This window comes from Salvelinus namaycush, chromosome 42, assembly GCF_016432855.1.
Source record: "Salvelinus namaycush isolate Seneca chromosome 42, SaNama_1.0, whole genome shotgun sequence".
In the NCBI taxonomy this organism is placed as follows: domain Eukaryota; kingdom Metazoa; phylum Chordata; class Actinopteri; order Salmoniformes; family Salmonidae; genus Salvelinus; species Salvelinus namaycush.
The window spans coordinates 15797732-15816397 of NC_052348.1; the positions used below are offsets into that span (position 1 = coordinate 15797732).

General features: G+C 40.2%; 1 protein-coding gene across 1 annotated transcript; it reads left to right on the forward strand.

Moving 5' to 3' along the window:
- The first annotated feature begins 233 nt into the window (after nucleotides 1-233).
- On the forward strand, nucleotides 234-10798 carry LOC120035180 (hydroperoxide isomerase ALOXE3-like). The gene is made up of 14 exons (XM_038982004.1): nucleotides 234-433; nucleotides 1227-1434; nucleotides 1695-1776; nucleotides 1885-2007; nucleotides 2760-2863; nucleotides 3408-3580; nucleotides 4919-5062; nucleotides 6751-6954; nucleotides 8438-8524; nucleotides 8801-8970; nucleotides 9102-9223; nucleotides 9448-9548; nucleotides 9763-9933; nucleotides 10083-10798. Exons 1-14 carry the CDS (start codon nucleotides 287-289, stop codon nucleotides 10260-10262), a joined length of 2016 nt encoding a protein of 671 aa, XP_038837932.1. The 5' UTR covers nucleotides 234-286; the 3' UTR covers nucleotides 10263-10798.
- Nucleotides 10799-18666: the final 7868 nt, after the last annotated feature.

Here is an 18666-nt window from a genome sequence, read left to right on the forward strand (position 1 = left end):
GAATAAGCATATTACTCCTGTCTATGGTTCATTTGCTCACTATCATTTGCTTGTGCAAAATGTCCCCCTACATGCTGTGTGTATGCAATAACTGTGGCTTTGCAAGTTTGTTATTCAAGCAAGAATACCCTAAAAAAATGATTTTGTTATATTAAAATGGATCAACAGATATCATGCAAGTCTTAATATTTGCAGAAATGTTTGCACCGTCTACATTGAATGAAATGTTTGCTGTGCAGTCTCAGTGTGTGCTGATAAGCCAATCATAGTGTTTTTCAGAGTCAAAATGGCAAAATACAAGGTGACTGTGCACACACACAACATCGCAACTGCCACCACGATGAACAACGTCTTCATCAAGCTGGTTGGCGAAAAAGGAGAGAGTAAGCGCACGTGGCTCACTAGCTTGACGGGAGGCTTCTATCAAGGCACGGTAAGTCAGTCATGCTCCTATCAGTACTAAGAGATATTTCTCTTTAAATCTAGAATCCTTAATTGAAACAATAACAAAGAGGCGCCCCGCCTCTGTTTTGGGTAAAAAGCTGAGGGATGGGCTTGTAGAAATGTCACCATTCTCAAACTCATAGAAAAATGTATACTTTTAACCATGTTTTGTGGCTATAGCTTAGTGTTTGTTTACATTTACATTGTTTACAAACATTGGGTTCTGATTGGGTACGACAGTTGAACTAAGAAATTATAAATTATATTCTTCAAGAATCTATGAGTATATGTAATTTATAAGTCCAAACAATGGATGTAGCAACAAATTATTCTAGCTTTAATAAGACTTACCATTTGCATTTTTCAAATACTGTCCTCAAAACACACCCAAACGCGCCCAATATGTCCATACACATATAGTGTATATGACATGAAGACTTTGTTTCCTGTATGTTGGGCCCTTACGTAATAATACTGGTAGTACAGGATTAGTTATATTTGCCAATGTTATTTGCTTTCTCACACAGTCCAGGTTCTGCTCTCTCTCACTCTCTGCCCCTCCCTTTTTCTCTCCCTCCCTCCCTCCCTCCCACAGTCCAGGTTCTGCTCTCTCTCACTCTCTGCCCCTCCCTTTTTCCCTCCCTCCCTCCCTCCCTCCCTCCCTCCCTCCCTCCCTCCCTCCCTCCCTCCCTCCCTCCATCTCATTCCCTCCATCTATCTCTCACTTCCTCCATCTATCTCTCACTTCCTCCATCTCTCGCTCTCCCCCGCTCTCTCTGCAGGCGTCTCGTGAATTCGACGTGGTGTGCCCCTTTTCACTCGGCACGCTGGTGCTGATAGAGCTGGACAAACAGCCCCTCCCACTCTTCCCCCAGGACGCCTGGTTCCCGTCCAAGGTTGTCGTGACGACGCCAGAGGGAGACACATGCCAGTTCCCCATCTACCGTTGGATTATGGACAAGGAGGTGCACCTGTTCAGAGAGGGCACAGGTCAGCACGGTGTGACGTTATGAAACAACATCACATGCAGACATGTCAGAATGAGTAATGCTTGGGAAAAAAGTGGATACTTGCAACCATTGTGAGGGGGAGGCATTTCCTTTGTGTGTGCATGCTGTCACTAAGTTTTAAAAGCTACTTTGCCTCTTAGGGCCACCGTACATACAGTAAAACATGCAACACTGGTTCTGAAGGATTAGTGCAATAATACGTGTGATTAACTTGATTTATTGTTTTTTTATATTTTTCAGCTAAAAGACTCTGTGATGAAACTAATCATCTTGCCAGGTACAGCAGAGAAAAGGAGATGAAGAAGAGAACTGAGCAGTACTGGTAGGTGCTGTGGTCTTTCGTCCTAGCTGCCCAGTCTGTCCATTATATCTGACCAACCTCCATATATTTCCTGCTCCTCCTCTTTCTCCTGCTCCTCCTCCTACTCAGCTGGGATACCTACAAGGAGGGTTTCCCCGGCAGCATGAAGGCAGACAACCCTCTGGATCTTCCCAGCGAGATCCAATTCTCGTTCACCAAGGCCACCCAGTTCCTCTTCACCGCCGCCACCGGGTGAGTTCCTCACCAAAGCCAAATGTATACCCGACTTGAGTACACAACACGAGAATGCAATGTACTTCTCATAATGGCTTCCCTATGTGATAAGTGGCAGAATGAGGAATTGGCGTGCTCAACTCGAAAGTCTGTAGTAACAAAAGGTTGTTGTGTGCCGGGTTCAAAAGGCATACACTGGGGGGGAAATAATCCGAAAAACCCTCATTCACTAAAATATTCTTTACGTTTTAATGTATTTTTAGGCACTAGAAGCTGTGAAAAATAGTAGAACAATGTATGTAAATAATGAATGTAAATTATGATTGTGAAAAAATATACTACAATGTTTCATCATTTATAACTATGTGTGAATGCCTTATTTTTCTCCAAACGCTGATGAAGGCTGTCGCCCAAAATGTGTCTGATTGCTCTGACCTCTCCTGCTGATAATTACATTCAAATGTAAGAATAGTTCAGTGCGGATTTGAGCTTTTTTTCCTTTGTCCAGTACGTGGTGAGTTTAACATTTTGGGTTGCACACACTTGCATATTTTTGCGACTACGCAGGACAGCCATTTTTGCGTTAGCGTATTGCGTTGCGTACGTCGGGCATAACTCATCCTCTAAGGACAGTTCAAATAGTACTTCCTGCAGCAGATCATTAAAACTCTTCTAAAGTATTCCATTCATTTATATTGTTGAGTTGTACATTTGCTCTGTGTAACTCTATTGGCTCAGCTTGACATAGTTCCTTGTCTTCCATTGTGTAGGATCACTGAGCTGAAACTGAAGGGGTATTCCAACAGCAAGAAGAACTGGAAAAACATTGATGAAATCAGCAAAGTCTTCTGCTGCAATAGAACTGTCATCTCAGGTGAGTGCATTTCATAGGTGCATTTGCAGTATTAACTCCAGGGGCCTGTTTATTAGGTGGTAAACGTTTTGAAACAAAGTGAAAGGGGGAAGTAATACTACTTGAATATGTCCAATAAAAATATACATACGGTACCAGTCAAAAGTTTGGACACAGCTACTCATTCAAGTTTTTTTTTTTTTACTATTTTCTACATTGTAGAATTTGAAGACATCAAAACTATGAAATAACACATACGGAATCATCTAGGAACCTAAAAAGTGTTAAACAAATATTTTATATTTGAGATTCTTCAAACTAGCCACCCTTTGGCTTGATGACAGCTTTGCACACTCTTGGCATTCTCTCAACCAGCTTCAAACATTTGACTGGTACTGTATATACTGAAAACGACCCTGGTTTACTAGGCATCATGTGGAAGAAAACAGACTGAAACAGGGAGGGAATACCTGTCCAATAAGAAACTCTTGATTTTGTTTTCTGTTGCAAAAGGTTTTGCTACGGTGTGCACTAATTAATACGACCCAGCATTTCCTCCTTCCAGACTACGCACAGGAGCACTGGAAGGAAGATGAGTTTTTTGGGTACCAGTATCTGAACGGCTGCAACCCCATGTTGATCCGTCGCTGCTCGGAGTTGCCGGCAAATTTCCCCGTCACAGAAGACATGGTCAAGCCCTCTCTTCGTGGATCGTCCAGCCTCCTAAGGGAATTGCAGGTACTGTACAGTATGTCAAAATAGGACTCTTTGGTAAAATAAATGAATTGTTAAAAGTTGCCTACATTATTGCAGTACCACTTATATTATACGTGGCGCTGGACTTGGGCAGTACTCTTGGACCTAGATGAATATCTTAGATATTCCCAATTATCAATGGAAGTCAATAGAGATCCCTTTGTTGGATGTCTAGATGTCCACTTTCTTGGACCATCAGAGGCATGTACCAGATTCCTTTTTGGACCTCCAGATGACTTTTGTGGAGGTCCATCCAGTATGTTTCTCAATAGCTAGGTTTCCATCCAATTGGCAACAGATTTTCATGCAAATATTCTCAAATCCACATAAAACAATATGCACATTTCCCCACGATAGATGTTTCCATCAAATTGACCTGTATAAGGCTGTGTGATGACGCAGTTCACATAAAAATAACCTTTGTGGTTCCCATGTACCCAAACATAAAAAATAAAAACATGTAAATGGCATTTCCATGGCATTTTCAACTCTGATGGCTTTGTCACAATTATTCTTCTGTTATATAGCGAATGTGCCCACTCTGGTCTTGGCTCGTGCACTCTAGCCAACAGCTGGCAGATACAGTGCAGGTATAGCCTACATGATGACATTATTATATGGACCAAAAATATTATTTTTACTTATCAACGGCAGTCAAGCATCGGTCATCATGTCACCAGAAAAAGACCCTAGATATTTATTGGAGAGGAGCATCAAGCTCATCACTGTGCACTTTCACCACCCTGTGAAGTTCATCATAACTTATTTAATCTGTAGCCTAATAAACTGCATGTTTTCCCGAGTCGTAGTGAGAGGACCACACAACATATCATCATGTGACTCCAAGTTTACTTAGATGTGATGGTTATTATATCAATCTTTGCACATAAAAGTGCCATTCCACCACCATTTCTCCCATAATACATTTTACCTTAAAAAATATCACACCTTGTCTAGTATATTTTGTTTTGTTGACATGCTGAAAGTTTACAGACAAACGTTCTGTTTCCTTCAGGCCTGTCGTGACATTTTCTATCTGACATGTACTTCAAAAATGTTGGATGGAAACCTGGTTACTGAAAAAATGAAAAACATCCCAGTATTACTTTCTTTTATGTTTTTGTGGAGGGATGGTAACCCTAAAATCCAAGAAAGTAATCCCAAAAATAACTTTATTGGATTTTTTGGGGATAATCCTAGTAAAAACACAGAGCTACAATATCTGTCCCATTCCAAAATATCAAGAAAGTGAACCGTAATCCTAAACTGTTGCATTGTAACTTTTGGATTTATTCTCCCATGTCATCCAATCCCAAACAGAGCGGCAACATATTCCTGCTTGACTACAAGAACCTTAATGGATTAAAGGCAAACGTGATCAATAGGAAAAAACAGTACATGGCGGCTCCTCTGGTCCTGCTCTACAGAACCCCTGATGACATGCTGGTTCCCATCGCCATCCAGGTAAGGTTGACCTAACTAATGTTGAAGTGAAGACTACAGTCACGGAGACCATTACAAGTGAGAGAGTCTGTAAACCCATCATGATTCAATCTCCTTTAGAGAGCCCACTTACCCGTGGAGGCTGGTGGAGGTAGAAATGCAGAGTACAGGCTCATTACTACCGTTCCCTTCTTTACGTTCCAAACATTATGATGAGTCCGTCCTCCCCATGTTTCCCTCCACCAGCCTCCACTGTATCTGACAGCGCCCAAAGAAAATATGTTTGATATTGTCTTCAAATGCTTTTAATTAATGCATTACACACTTAGAACATATGGTTCATCAAGGGTTCTTTGGGAAGGGTGATGGTTTTATGTAAAACCTTTGAGTCCTTCAATGCTTCTTTGGAGTTCAGAAAAGGGTTCTTTCCTCTTTTTGTGATAATTAAAATGCTCAAAGCTCTTTTTAAGTGGGAGTGTCATCCCAGTTTATCTGTTGTGTTATGTTCAATATGACTATGGCCAGTGAAAGTGTCTTGTGAAATACGTAAAGGATAATCAACGACTATGTGTTCTCTGGAAAATAAGTAATAATGAGGTGTGTTCCACAATGCGCTAGCAGAGTGGAACTAACCTTCCACAGAGTTACATTATTTTCCAGAGTACTCAGAGCCCCGAGTTGATTATCCCTTTTATACCATGGCTATAATTTAGCACATTTACTGCTAGAAATGTGTTCATTTGCAGGGATAAATGAGTTCAACATCCACTGAAATAGCTAGCAAGTTTACTAGATAGCGACACTAGTTGCCTGAGTAACCGAAAAGACTTGCTAGTTTAGTTAACCAAACCATCAGTCCTAGCTTGCTATTATGAATTCTAATTCAACAATGCCAATAACATTTGCGCATAGACTACAGCCATGTGTGCATTGTTGAGCTTATAATATGAATAAAAACATTTTTTTAAACAAATGTATCAACAGTTTAAGCTAAACGGTCTGAGCTCTTGCGTCAGCCTATTGCATTTTTACATGTTTGATGTGCAGTGGTTGTATGCATTTTGAATCTGTCCGTCTTTTGAACCGTAGGCATGTATCATCCCAGCGATGACGGGAAGCCCTTACTTATAAAGACATAACAAGTAGGCTATTTGGTTGTAATTGTAACGTTGCAACATTTTCTAGACTACCTACCAAGGGTGTCCAACCATCCTCCAGGAGAGCCTTGTTGTATTTTGAGACTGCCTTACCTATGGTCAAAAAAAAGATGGGAATGCATTTCATTTTGTAAAGTGGTTCCTTGCATCATACAATGATGTACAAATGGTGTTACAGACCATTTTTTTGTGTCTTGAGCTTTTGGACAAGTAAAAAGTTTCCTACTTGTACAAAGGACAAGTGGCTAAAAAAGTGAATGTCAAGCCCTGAACCAAAAAGGGTTGAAACGATAGCAGAACCCTTTTTGGTGCTATATAGATTTTTTTTTTTTAAATAGTTATTTATAGAACCTTAGGACAGGGTTCTTTATAGCACCATTATCATTCCATTTATAACCTTATGTTCATGGTTTTTTATAGAACCTTCAAAAAAGGGTTCTATGTAGCACCAAAAAGGAATCTGCTATTGTTATTATTTGTATTTTTCCATTAAACAGGGATTATGTTGCTGGTAGCCATCTATGAGGTCCCTAACACTCTCTCTCTCCACAGCTGAATCAGAAGCCTGCAAAAGACAACCCCATCTTCCTTCCTACTGACTCTGAGTATGACTGGCTCCTGGCCAAGATCTTTGTGAGGAGCGCTGACTTTCAAGAGCACCAGCTCAACGTCCACCTGCTGCGCACTCACCTTCTGGCTGAGGTGTTCGCCGTAGCACTGCTGCGCAACATGCCCATGGTGCACCCTCTCTACAAGGTACATAACACAGCATAGCATAACATAGCATAAACCCAGGAGGTTGGTGGCACCCTAATTGGGGAGGACGGGCTCGTGGTAATTGCTGGAGCGGAAAGAGTGGAATTTGATCAAAACACATGGTTTCCATAATATGGCATAGCATAACATAATATATCAGAGCATAACATACTATAACCTAATATAGCATAACATAATATATCATAACATAACATAATATAACATAACATATCGTAGCATAACATAATATAACATAATATAGCATAACATAATATATCATAGCATAACATAATATAGCATAACATAGCATAAAATAGCATACAATAACGTAACCTAATAAAGCATAGCATAAGATAAGATAACAAAATATAGCATAACATAATATAGCATAACGTAATGTATCATAGCATAATATAACATAATATAACATAACATAATATATCATAGCATAACATAATATTACATAATATAGCATAATATAACATAATATATCATAGCATAACATAATATAGCATAACATAGCATAAAATAGCATAGAATAACGTAACATAATAAAGCATAGCATAAGATAACATAATATATCATAGCATAATATATTATATCATAGCATAACAGAATATAGCATAACATAACATAATATAGCATAGCATGTCCAGTTAGTGCTCCGAGGTGCGCCAAATACAAGAGGTGTAGACCTTACCGTGAAATGCTTACTTACCAACAATGCAGTTAAGTAAATAGAGTTAAGAAAAGATTTACTAAATAAAATAAAGTTAAAAAAGTAACACAATAAAATAACAATAACGAGGCTATATATAGGCGTACCGGTACCGAGTCAATGTGCGGGGATACAGGTTACTCGAGGTAATTGAGGTAATTTGTACATGTAGGCAGTGGTAAAGTGAGGGTTGAGGTCAATATAAATAGTGGCCATTTAATTGATCGTTCAGCAATCTTATGGCTTGTGGGTAAAAGCTGTTAATGAGCCTTTTGGACCTAAACTTGGCGCTCCAGTACCGCTTGCCGTGCGGTAACAGAGAGAACAGTCTATGACTTGGGTGACTGGAGTCTTTGACAATTTTTGGGGCCTTCCTATGACACCGCCTATTATATAGGTCCTGGATGGCAGGAAGCTTGGCCCCAGTGATGTACTGGGCCGTACACACTACCCTCTGTAGCGACTTACAGTCGGATGCCGAGCAGTTGTCATACCAGGCAGTGATGCAACCGGTCAGGATGCTCTCAATGGTGCAGCTATAGAACTTTTGGCAAATCTTTTTAGTCTCCTGAGGGGGAATAGGCATTGTCGTGCCCTCTTCCCGACTGTCTTGGTGTGTTTGGACCATGACAGAGGATAATGACACATGAAAGTATAATACACTTATTTCTAATGTGGTCCTCCAGACAGTCCTTACTAATGCCAGTTTCTCTCTTGGGATTGTTGACCATCCATCCTTCTCTCCACCCTGGTTTACTGCTTTAGCTTCTGATTCCACACACCCGCTACTCCCTCCAGATCAACCTCTTGGCTCGGGCATTTCTAATAGCTGATGAAGGAGTTTTCACTCAGGTAGGCTACTGAGTGGACTGTTTCCATAGAAGTGTGTGGTGTCCATATTAGGAATCACACATCCATGGAAGTTGTGTCAGAGTCAGCATACATGCGGTTGTATGTCTTGTAGTGAACCTACAGTACCCCCAAGTATGGTCATTTGGCACTCCGGGTCAACATACTTGCTGGTAGGTTAACTATCTCTCATAGAACCAGTGTAATATTGTAGCTTAGTTAAAGTACATTATAATGTTACAGAATTATGTAATCAAGTAACTTTAAGTGACGTTGTAGTTTGCTGCTTCGGGCGGAGAGGGGATGATTGAGATCCTGAGGAGATCTGTGGCCTCATTGACCTACAGCTCCCTCTGTATGCCGGACGACATCACTGCACGAGGTCTGGAGTCAGTCCCCAACAACTACTACAGGGATGATGGACTCAAGCTGTGGGACATCATCCACAGGTAGGCTACGACAGACCTACATGGTGGTAATATAGTATCATCCGCTGGTAGAATCTACAGTGAAAGTATAGCTCTACATAGATATGATATCTTCTTCTTCCTTCGTTCTTCCGTTGTCGTCTTCGGTATAGGTTTGTAGAGGAAGTGATTAGTTTCTATTACAAGAGTGACTCAGAGGTCCGGGAAGACCAGGAACTACAGAACTGGATCAAGGATATCTTTGACCATGGCTTCCTGGCCCAAGAATGCACAGGTGACGATGTACAGGGTAATAGTGGGGGGGGGGGTAATGACGTAATGACGTATGGGTAAATGTCTTGTTTTTACCAATATGTTTTTTTGTTTCTGGACCATAACTTCCTCGGCATAACTCACAACTCCCATGGACGTGACTGTCCTATAGTAACAGTCCACCCAGCTCCCCTGGCATAACTCCATTCATCACACACCTCTCTCGGTTCTTATCTTTCTGTCCAGGAATCCCTCAGTCTTTCTCCACTGTGCCAGAGGTCGTCAAGTTCGTCACCGTGGTGATCTTCACCTGCTCAGGCCAACATTCTGCTGTCAACTCTGGACAGGTGGGTGTAGCGTAGCCCATACTTTTCTCAAGTGTGTTATTAATCTAAATCTAAGCACTACTGACATTATCTGCCTCCTCTACCATTTAGGAAGAGACATATTTGTAAAAACGTTGCAAGGTTTTTTCTGTAATTCCTTGCCACTATCATATAATTTCAGAATAGCACTATATTGGATGTCAGTAATAATCAGTCATTCTTCTTCGTGTTACAGTATGACTATGGTGGCTGGATGCCCAACACCCCCATCTCCCTGAAACAGCCACCTCCCACCACTAAGGGGGAGTCTACTGAGAGCACCATGCTGGAGACCCTCCCCGATGTCGGCACAACAGCACAGGGCATGTCAACTATGTGGCTCCTTAGCAAGCAATCCAGTGACTTTGTGAGTCTGCCATCTTTCATGAACTATTATCAATATCATCTAGGCCCGAAATACTATATTTATGTAAATATCATATTTAAGTGTCCTTTTTAATGTTAATGATATTGTAACTATCAATATTTTTCTAACTGATTATTCTCCGTATGCAGGTGGCCCTTGGCCAGTACCCAGAGGAGCACTTCAACGAGATACCACCCTGCAGGATGATTCAGAAATTCCAGACGGAGCTGAAGGTCTTCAGCGAGACCGTCAATGCCAGGAACTCTGGGCTACCAGTGCCATACACCTATATGGACCCTGCTGTGGTGGAGAACAGTGTGGCCATTTAGATAAGCCAAAGTCCTAGACCAGGGTCCAGTTCATTAGGCACTAATTGGAAGAAAACACCTTATTTTTGTTGTCCTTTGTTTAGCGCTTTAAAACGTTTTCCATTGCGTGCCCTGATGAACACGACCCAATGATTCTGGAGGCATGCAATACTAAACATTCTAAAATCTACAAAATGTATTGAGTATGTCAATTTTTGGAGCTTTGCTAAACTAATGTCCCACTTCAATCAGATAAAGGGAAATCGCACTGCGGGTTTTAACTGTGTTAAACCAACACACACCTCCACATGGTGTCCCTCTCACGGACATAGACCTTGTTGATGTTATTACTACCTTTGTACGTTTTAATGGATGTTAAGAAATACAGGGACTTTCTGACGGATTCTTTTCTGGTGCCATATAACTAACGACGACAGGGACTCCTGGTGAAAATGAGCTCTCCTGCTAAATGATGTGACACTGAAATGTTGATTAACAGTAAACAAGTATCAGAATAATATGAGAGAACAATAGGTGTGACTCTCGTTTGCAATTAAAAGCGAATCATTTTTTATCTCCAGTCTTATTGTGGTATTTGCCTCATCTCATTTTGCTTGAAGCCCTGTCTCCCTCCCTCATGTATTAAATTTAAAAAAATACACGCGTAAAACGATTAGAAAATTATATGAATTCCAGACGTTTTTCTTTTTTTTAAGGCTGGATCAGCTTGATATTGCGGAAAGATTGTTGCTTCCATCAACATAATTTTCTGCATAATTTCCAATCCCCCATATATTTTTGGGGTAAATATATATACATGTATATCCATATACATACATACATACATACATATATACATACATACATACTCATATATATACACATATGCATACAAAAACATGCATACATATATACATACACATACATATACAGTTGAAGTTGGAAGTTTACATACACCTTAGCCAAATACATTTAAACTCAGTTTTTCACAATTCCTGACATTTAAACCTAGTAAAAAATTCCCTGTCTTAGGTCAGTTTGGATCACCACTTTATTTTAAGAATGTGAAATGTCAGAATAATAGTAGAGAGAATTATTTATTTCAGCTTTTACTTTCATCACATTCCCAGTGGGTCAGAAGTTTACATACACTCAATTAGTATTTGGTAGCATTGCCTTTAAATGGTTTAACTTGGGTCAAATGTTTCGGGTAGCCTTCCACAAGCTTCCCACAATAAGTTGGGTGAATTTTGGCCCATTCCTCCTGACAGAGCTGGTGTAACTGAGTCAGGTTTCTAGGCCTCCTTGCTCACACATGCTTTTTCAGTTCTGCCCACAAATTTTATGTAGGATTGAGGTCAGGGCTTTGTGATGGCCACTCCAATACCTTGACTTTGTTGTCCTTAAGAGATTTTGCCACAACTTTGGAAGTATGCTTGGGGTCATTGTCCATTTGGAAGACCCATTTGTGACCAAGCTTTAACTTCCTGACTGATGTCTTGAGATGTTGCTTCAATATATCCACATAATTTTCCTCCCTCATGATGCCATCTATTTTGTGAAGTGCACCAGTCCCTCCTGCAGCAAAGCACCCCCACAACATAATACTGCCACCCCCATGCTGTACGGTTGGGATGGTGTTCTTCAGCTTGCAAGCCTCCCCCTTTTTCCTCCAAACATAACGATGGTCATTATGGCCAAACAGTTCTATTTTTGTTTCATCAGACCAAAAGTACGATCTTTGTCCCCATGTGCAGTTGCAAACCTTAGTCTGGCTTTTTATGGCAGTTTTGGAGTAGTGGCTTCTTCCTTGCTGAGCGGCCTTTCAGGTTATGTCAATATAGGACTCGTTTTACTGTGGATATAGATACATTTGTACCCGTTTCCTCCAGCGTCTTCACAAGGTCCTTTGCTGTTGTTCTGGGATTGATTTGCACTTTTCGCACCAAAGTACGTTCATCTCTAGGAGACAGAACACGTCTCCTTCCTGATCGGTATGACAGCTGCGTGGTCCCATGGTGTTTATACTTGCGTACTATTGTTTATACAGATGAACGTGGTACCTTCAGGCATTTGGAAATTGCTCCCAAGGATGAACTAAACTTGTGGAGGTCTACAATTTATTTTTCTGATGTCTTGGCTGATTTCTTTTGACTTTCCCATGATGTCATGCAAAGAGGCACTGAGTTTGAAGGTAGGCCTTGAAATACATCCACAGGTAAACCACCAATTGACTCAAACGATGTCAATTAGCCTATCAGAAGCCATGACATAATTTTCTGGAATTTTCTAAGCTGTTTAAAGGCACAGTCAACTTAGTGTACGTAAACTTCTGACCCACTGGAATTGTGAATGAGTGAGTTATAAGTTAAATAATCTGTCTGTAAACAATTGTTGGAAAAATGACTTGTGTCATGCACAAAGTAGATGTCCTAACTGACTTTCAAAAACTATAGTTTGTTAACAAGAAATTTGTGGAGTGGTTGAAAAACGAGTTAATGACTCCAACCTAATTGTATGAAAAACTTCAGACTTCGACTGTATATACACTAATGTAATTGTTTACCATAATAAAACAAGAGTTCAGTTCACGTTACAGGGATGACCTTAAAATGAGGAACCATGATGTTGAAAATGTGGAGAAATGTTGTCTTTATTCACATAAAAAAATCTGCTGCATAGAAATGTCCATGTGGTCTATATTAAAGGGCACTTCATTTAATATAACAGGCTTTTTGAGTGCACAATATCTTTTTAAAATTTCAAAGGCGAGGCTAAGTCTACTCAATTCCTGGAACGGCCCTCCTAAGACCTATGCTTGTGTTAGCAGAAAGCACAAGCATGTCATAATGACCCGTCTCCACACTCTCACCTACAGTATGTATAGCATTCTAGTTTCCAGTAAGATTTAAACGATTTTCCAAAGAAAGAGAGGCATTATGTGAACACCAGCTCCAAAAATCAGGTGCTTGGAATTTGATTGATGAGAAAAGAAATGTATTCCTGCACAGTCATGTTTGTGAAGCCAGCATGTCCCTCAACATTTTATCAAGGAAGCAATAGTTTGTTTGTAGGGTTGTAACAATATATTCCTCACCAGGAGCCATTGTCTGACCAATGTCATTTGTATATTAACAAAGTCTAGTACATTCCATAAGGTAATTAGCAATGTGCAATAAAGTATTAGGCTATGAGTTATAGTTGACTATAAAAAATTGGTCTGAAAGTTAAATCAAAGGAATTTAATAACATTGTAAAATGAATTAACTCCATTATACAACGCAAAAGCATACGTTTAAATGAATGATCATTTAGAGAGAGAAAACCTCAGGACAGCATCAAAAAGAGATATGAAAACATTTTAAACCATTTGTTCTGTTGGTATTCAAACTATGAGTTGTTGACCAATAGAATCCTGTAAAGGGGAACTTCCAAACAGATCACCAGACCTACAGGATGTGATCACAACACTTCTACTCCCCAGAGGTGGGAACATTGCAGATGAGGCAGAAATCCTCAGAAAGACATGTTTGTGTGGTGACTGTTTTCCTCAGAGTTTCATGCCTAGACCTGACACTCCCAAACCTACAGTTCTGGTCAAGAGTTTGGACACACCTACTCATTGCAGATTTTCTTTATTTTTTACTATTTTCTACATTGTAGAATAATAGTGAAGATATCAAAACTATGAAAAAACACATATGGAATCATGTAGAAACCAAAAAAAGAGTTAAGCAAATCAAAATAGATTTTATATTTCAGATTCTTCAAAGTAGCCACCATTTGCCTTGATGACAGCTTTGCACACTCTTGGCATTCTCTCAACCAGCTTCATGAAGTAGTCACCTGGAATTTCAATTAACAGATGTGCTTTGTTAAAAGTTAATTTGTGGAATGTCTTTCCTTCTTAATGTGTTTGAGCCAATCAGTTGGGTTGTGACAAGGTAGGGGTGGTATACAGAAGATAGCCCTATTTGGTAAAAGACCAAGTCCATATTATGGCAAGAACAGCTCAAATAAGCAAAGAGAAATGACAGTCCATCATTACTTTCAGACATGAAAGTCAGTCAATACGGAAAATTTGAATAACAGAGGATAAATTCATTAGAGTTAACTGCACCTCAGATTGCAGCCCAAATAAATGCTTCACAGAATAACAGACACATCTCAACATCAACTGTTCAGAGGAGACTGCGTGAATCAGGCCTTCATGGTCGAATTGCTGCAAATAAATCACTACTAAAGGACACCAATAATAAGAAGAGACTTGGTTGGCCCAATAAACCTGAGCAATGGACATTAAACCGGTGGAAAACTGTCCTTTGGTCTGGTGAGTCCAAATTTGAGATTTTTGGTTCCAACCGCTGTGCCTCTGTGAGATGCAGAGTAGGTGAACGGATGATCTCCGCATGTGTGGGTCCCACCGTGAAGCATGGTGGAGGAGGTGTGATGGTGTGGGGGTCCTTTGCTGGTGACACTGTCTGTGATTTATTTAGAATTCAAGGCACACTTAACCAGCATGGCTACCACAGCATTCTGCAGCGATACCCCATCCCATCTGGTTTGCGCTTAGTGGGACTATCATTTGTTTTTGAACAGGACAATCACCCAACACACCTCCAGGCTGTGTAAGGGCTATTTGACCAAGAAGGAGAGTAATGGAGTGCTGCATCAGATGACCTGGCCTCCACAATCACCCGACCTCAACCCAATTAAGAAGGTTTGGGATGAGTTGGACCGCAGAGTGAAGGAAATGTGGCTAACAAGTGCTCAGCATATGTAGGAACTAATTCAAGACTGTTGTAAAAGCATTCCAGATGAAGCTGGTTGAGAGAATGCCAAGAGTGTGCAAAGCTGCTGTCAAGGCAAACGGTGGCTACTTTGAAGAATCTCAAATATAACATATTTTGATATGTTTAACTCATTTTTGGTTACTACATGATTCCATATGTGTAATTTCATAGTTGTGATGTATTCACTATTATTCTACAATGTATAAAATAGTAAAACTAAAGAAAACCCTGGAATGAGTAGGTGTGTCAACTTTTGACTGGTACTTTATTTTAAAGAATAAGGGATTGTTAAAACTTCTCTAGGATAGGGGGCAGCATTTTCACGTTTGGATGAAAAGCATACCCAAATTCAACTGCCAGCTACTCATCCCCAGAAGATAAGATATGCATATTGTTTGTTAGTAGATTTGGATAGAAAACACTCTGAAGGTTCTAAAACTGTTTGAATCATGTATGTGAGTATAACAGAACTTATTTAGCAGGCGAAACCCCGAGAAAAAACCATTCAGATTTTCTTTGTTTTTGAGCTCACTCTCTTTTAAATGAATTTTCATTGGGAAACCAGATTTCTAAGGGACCTGCTTGCAGGTCCTACCGCTTCCACTGGATGTCAACAGTCTTGAGAAATTGGTTGAGGTTATTCCTTTGTGTAATGAAGAAGTACAGCCATCTTGAACGAGAGTCACATTAAGTGTCCTGTTAGATAGAAGCGCGTGACCAGAAAGCTGGCTATAGTTGGTTTTAAACCTGTATTGAACACAGATCATCCCATCTTCAATTTTATTGATTATTAACGTTAAAAAATACCTAAAGTTGTATTACAAAAGTAGTTTGACATTTTTTGGCAAAGTTTACAGGTAACCTTTGAGATATTTTGTAGTCACGTTTGAGCAATTTGGAAGCGGTTTTTTTCTGGATCAAACGCGCCAAATAAATGGACATTTTGGATATATATCGACGGAATTAATCGAACAAAGGGACCATTTGTGATGTTTATGGGACATATTGGAGTGCCAACAACAGAAGCTCGTCAAAGGTAAGGCATCAATTATATTTGTATTTCTGCGTTTTGTGTCGCGCCTGCAGGGTTGAAATATGCTTATCTCTCTTTGTTTACAATGGTGCTAACTCAGATAATAGCATCGTTTGCTTTCGCCGAAAAGCCTATTTGAATTCTAACATGTTAGCTGGATTCACAACCAGTGTAGCTTTAATTTGGTATCTTTCATGTGTGATTTAATGAAAGTTAGATTTTTATAGTAACTTTTATAGTAATTAATTTGAATTTGGCGCTCTGCATTTTCTCTGGCTTTTTGCCAAGTGAGACAGTAGCGTCCCGCCTAAACTCAGATTTTTGGATATAAATATGAACTTTACCGAACAAAACATACATGTATTGTGTAACATGAAGTCCTATGAGTGTCATCTGATGAAGATCATCAAAGGTTAGTGATTAATGTTATCTCTATTTCTGCTTTTTGTGACTAGGTACTGACCTAACATAATTGTTTGGGGTGCTTTCGTCGTAAAGCCTTTTTGAAATCGGACACTGTGGTGGGATTATCAACACGTTTATCTTTAAAATGGTGTAAAATACTTGTATGTTTGAGGAATTTTAATTATGAGATTTCTGTTGTATGAATTTGGCGCCCTGCACTTTCACTTTCACTTTCACAACCACTTCATCAACATTAAGGGACATGGGCAGCTGTGAAGAGGAGGGTTTATTCTCCAGGTCTTTAACTGTTTTCCAGAACTTCTTGGTGTTAGACCCACAGAGAGAGAACTTCTCCTTAAAGTAACTAACTTTGGCCTACCTGGATAGCCTGAGTGCACTTATTTCTCATTTGCCTGAACGATAGCCAGTCAGCCTGAGTATGCATGTGCCGAGCCTTTCGACAAATGCAATTCTTGAGGTGGAGTACCTCTGCAAGATCACGGTCGAACCAGGGGCTGTACCTGTTTTTAATTCTCATTTTCTTTATGGGGGCGTGTTTGTTAACAATACCACCGAAAATATAGAAAAAGAAGGTCCAAGCGTCTTCAACAGCTGATTCTGTACCATTTTAGAGGCCAGTTCATGAAGGAAGGCTTGCTCATTAAAGTGTTTTAGCAAGCGTCTATGACAAATCAGGACAGGTCGTTTCACGGAGCAGCCATTACGAACACTGGCTGTATAAAACAGTTATTACTAAGGTCATTACAGAAAACACCAGACTGATACCTATCAGGATTATTTGTGAGGATAACATTGAGGAGAGTAGCCTTTTCTGGGTGTTTGGAGTCATACCTTGTGAGATTGGTAATAATCTGAGAAAGATTTAGGGAGTCCCATTGCTTTAGGACTTTAGATCAGGTGCTTTGAGGATGTCCCAGTTTAGGTCCCCTAGCAGGACAAATTCAGACTTAGTGTAAGGGGCCAGGAGAGAGCTTAGGGTTGGTAGGGTACAGGCCGGTGCTGATGGAGGACAATAGCACCCAGCAACAGTCAACAAAGAGCTATTTGAGAGTTTAATGCTTAAAACCAGCAAATCAAATTGTTTGGGGACAGACATGGAGGAGATAACCGAGCACTGAAGGTGATCCTTGGTAAAGATTGCCACTCCCCCACCTTTGGAAGGTCTGTCTTGCCGAAAAAGGTTATAACCAGAAAGGTTAACATCCGTATTCAAAACACTCTTCTTTAACCACGTCTCAGTAATGACCAACACATCTGGATTGAACCCACACTTCAATTGATCCATTTTAGGTAATAAGCTTCTAGTGTTAACGTGCAGAAAACCCAGGCTTTTACGAGAGCAGAAATCAATGAAGCAGATATCAGAATTGGGGCTAGCAACAGTATATGGGCCAGAGTGTACATGCACATTTCCAGATATCATCAACAGAAATACAATCAAGGCACGGCATAGTACAGGGAGAGCTCTGCAGTGCTGATTTATGACATCTGAATGTGTATCAGACGGCAACAAGATCATATTGTACAGCAATTTCATTAGGTAACATGAAAACAAAGCCGGCGGGAGGTGGTTAGAATAGGATGGGAGGCCAAAAGACCTTGTAACCAATAGAGTCAGAGTCCCGAGTGTGGGAACAAACAGTCTGTCCTACGGTCGGGTAAAGAATGTTCGTAGTCAACAAAGCATGCAGGAGTCATGAGGCAAATATCAAAATGCACGAGAAAAAATATAAATATATAATGATTTGGGACTAGCCATTGTACGTTCAGTCACTCGCCCCAACAGTGCCTGTGTGAAACGCTCGGGAGAGAGGAATGCTTGGGAGAAGCATTTATTTCTGGAGGCAGATTTCTTGTAGAAAATGCCAGTCTCTAGTTACCATAGTGTGATGAGATCTGGGGTTTGATTTCGTGAATTATTCTTCGAGTGAAAGTTTTTCAGCTATGTGACCTTGAAAATGTGCCTGCCTGCCGTCCTGTACCTGCCTGTCTCTGACCTGAATACTAACCTCTGCCTGCCCTCGACCTGCCCTTTGCTTGCCCCGTGTTTCTAATCATCTGAGAACTGTACTGTCCGCCTCCCGTGCCTGCATCTGGATCATATCCTGATAACTGCTACTCTTTAATTATTTGTAACTTTTTTTATTTATTTAACACTTTTTTTTTCTTGACT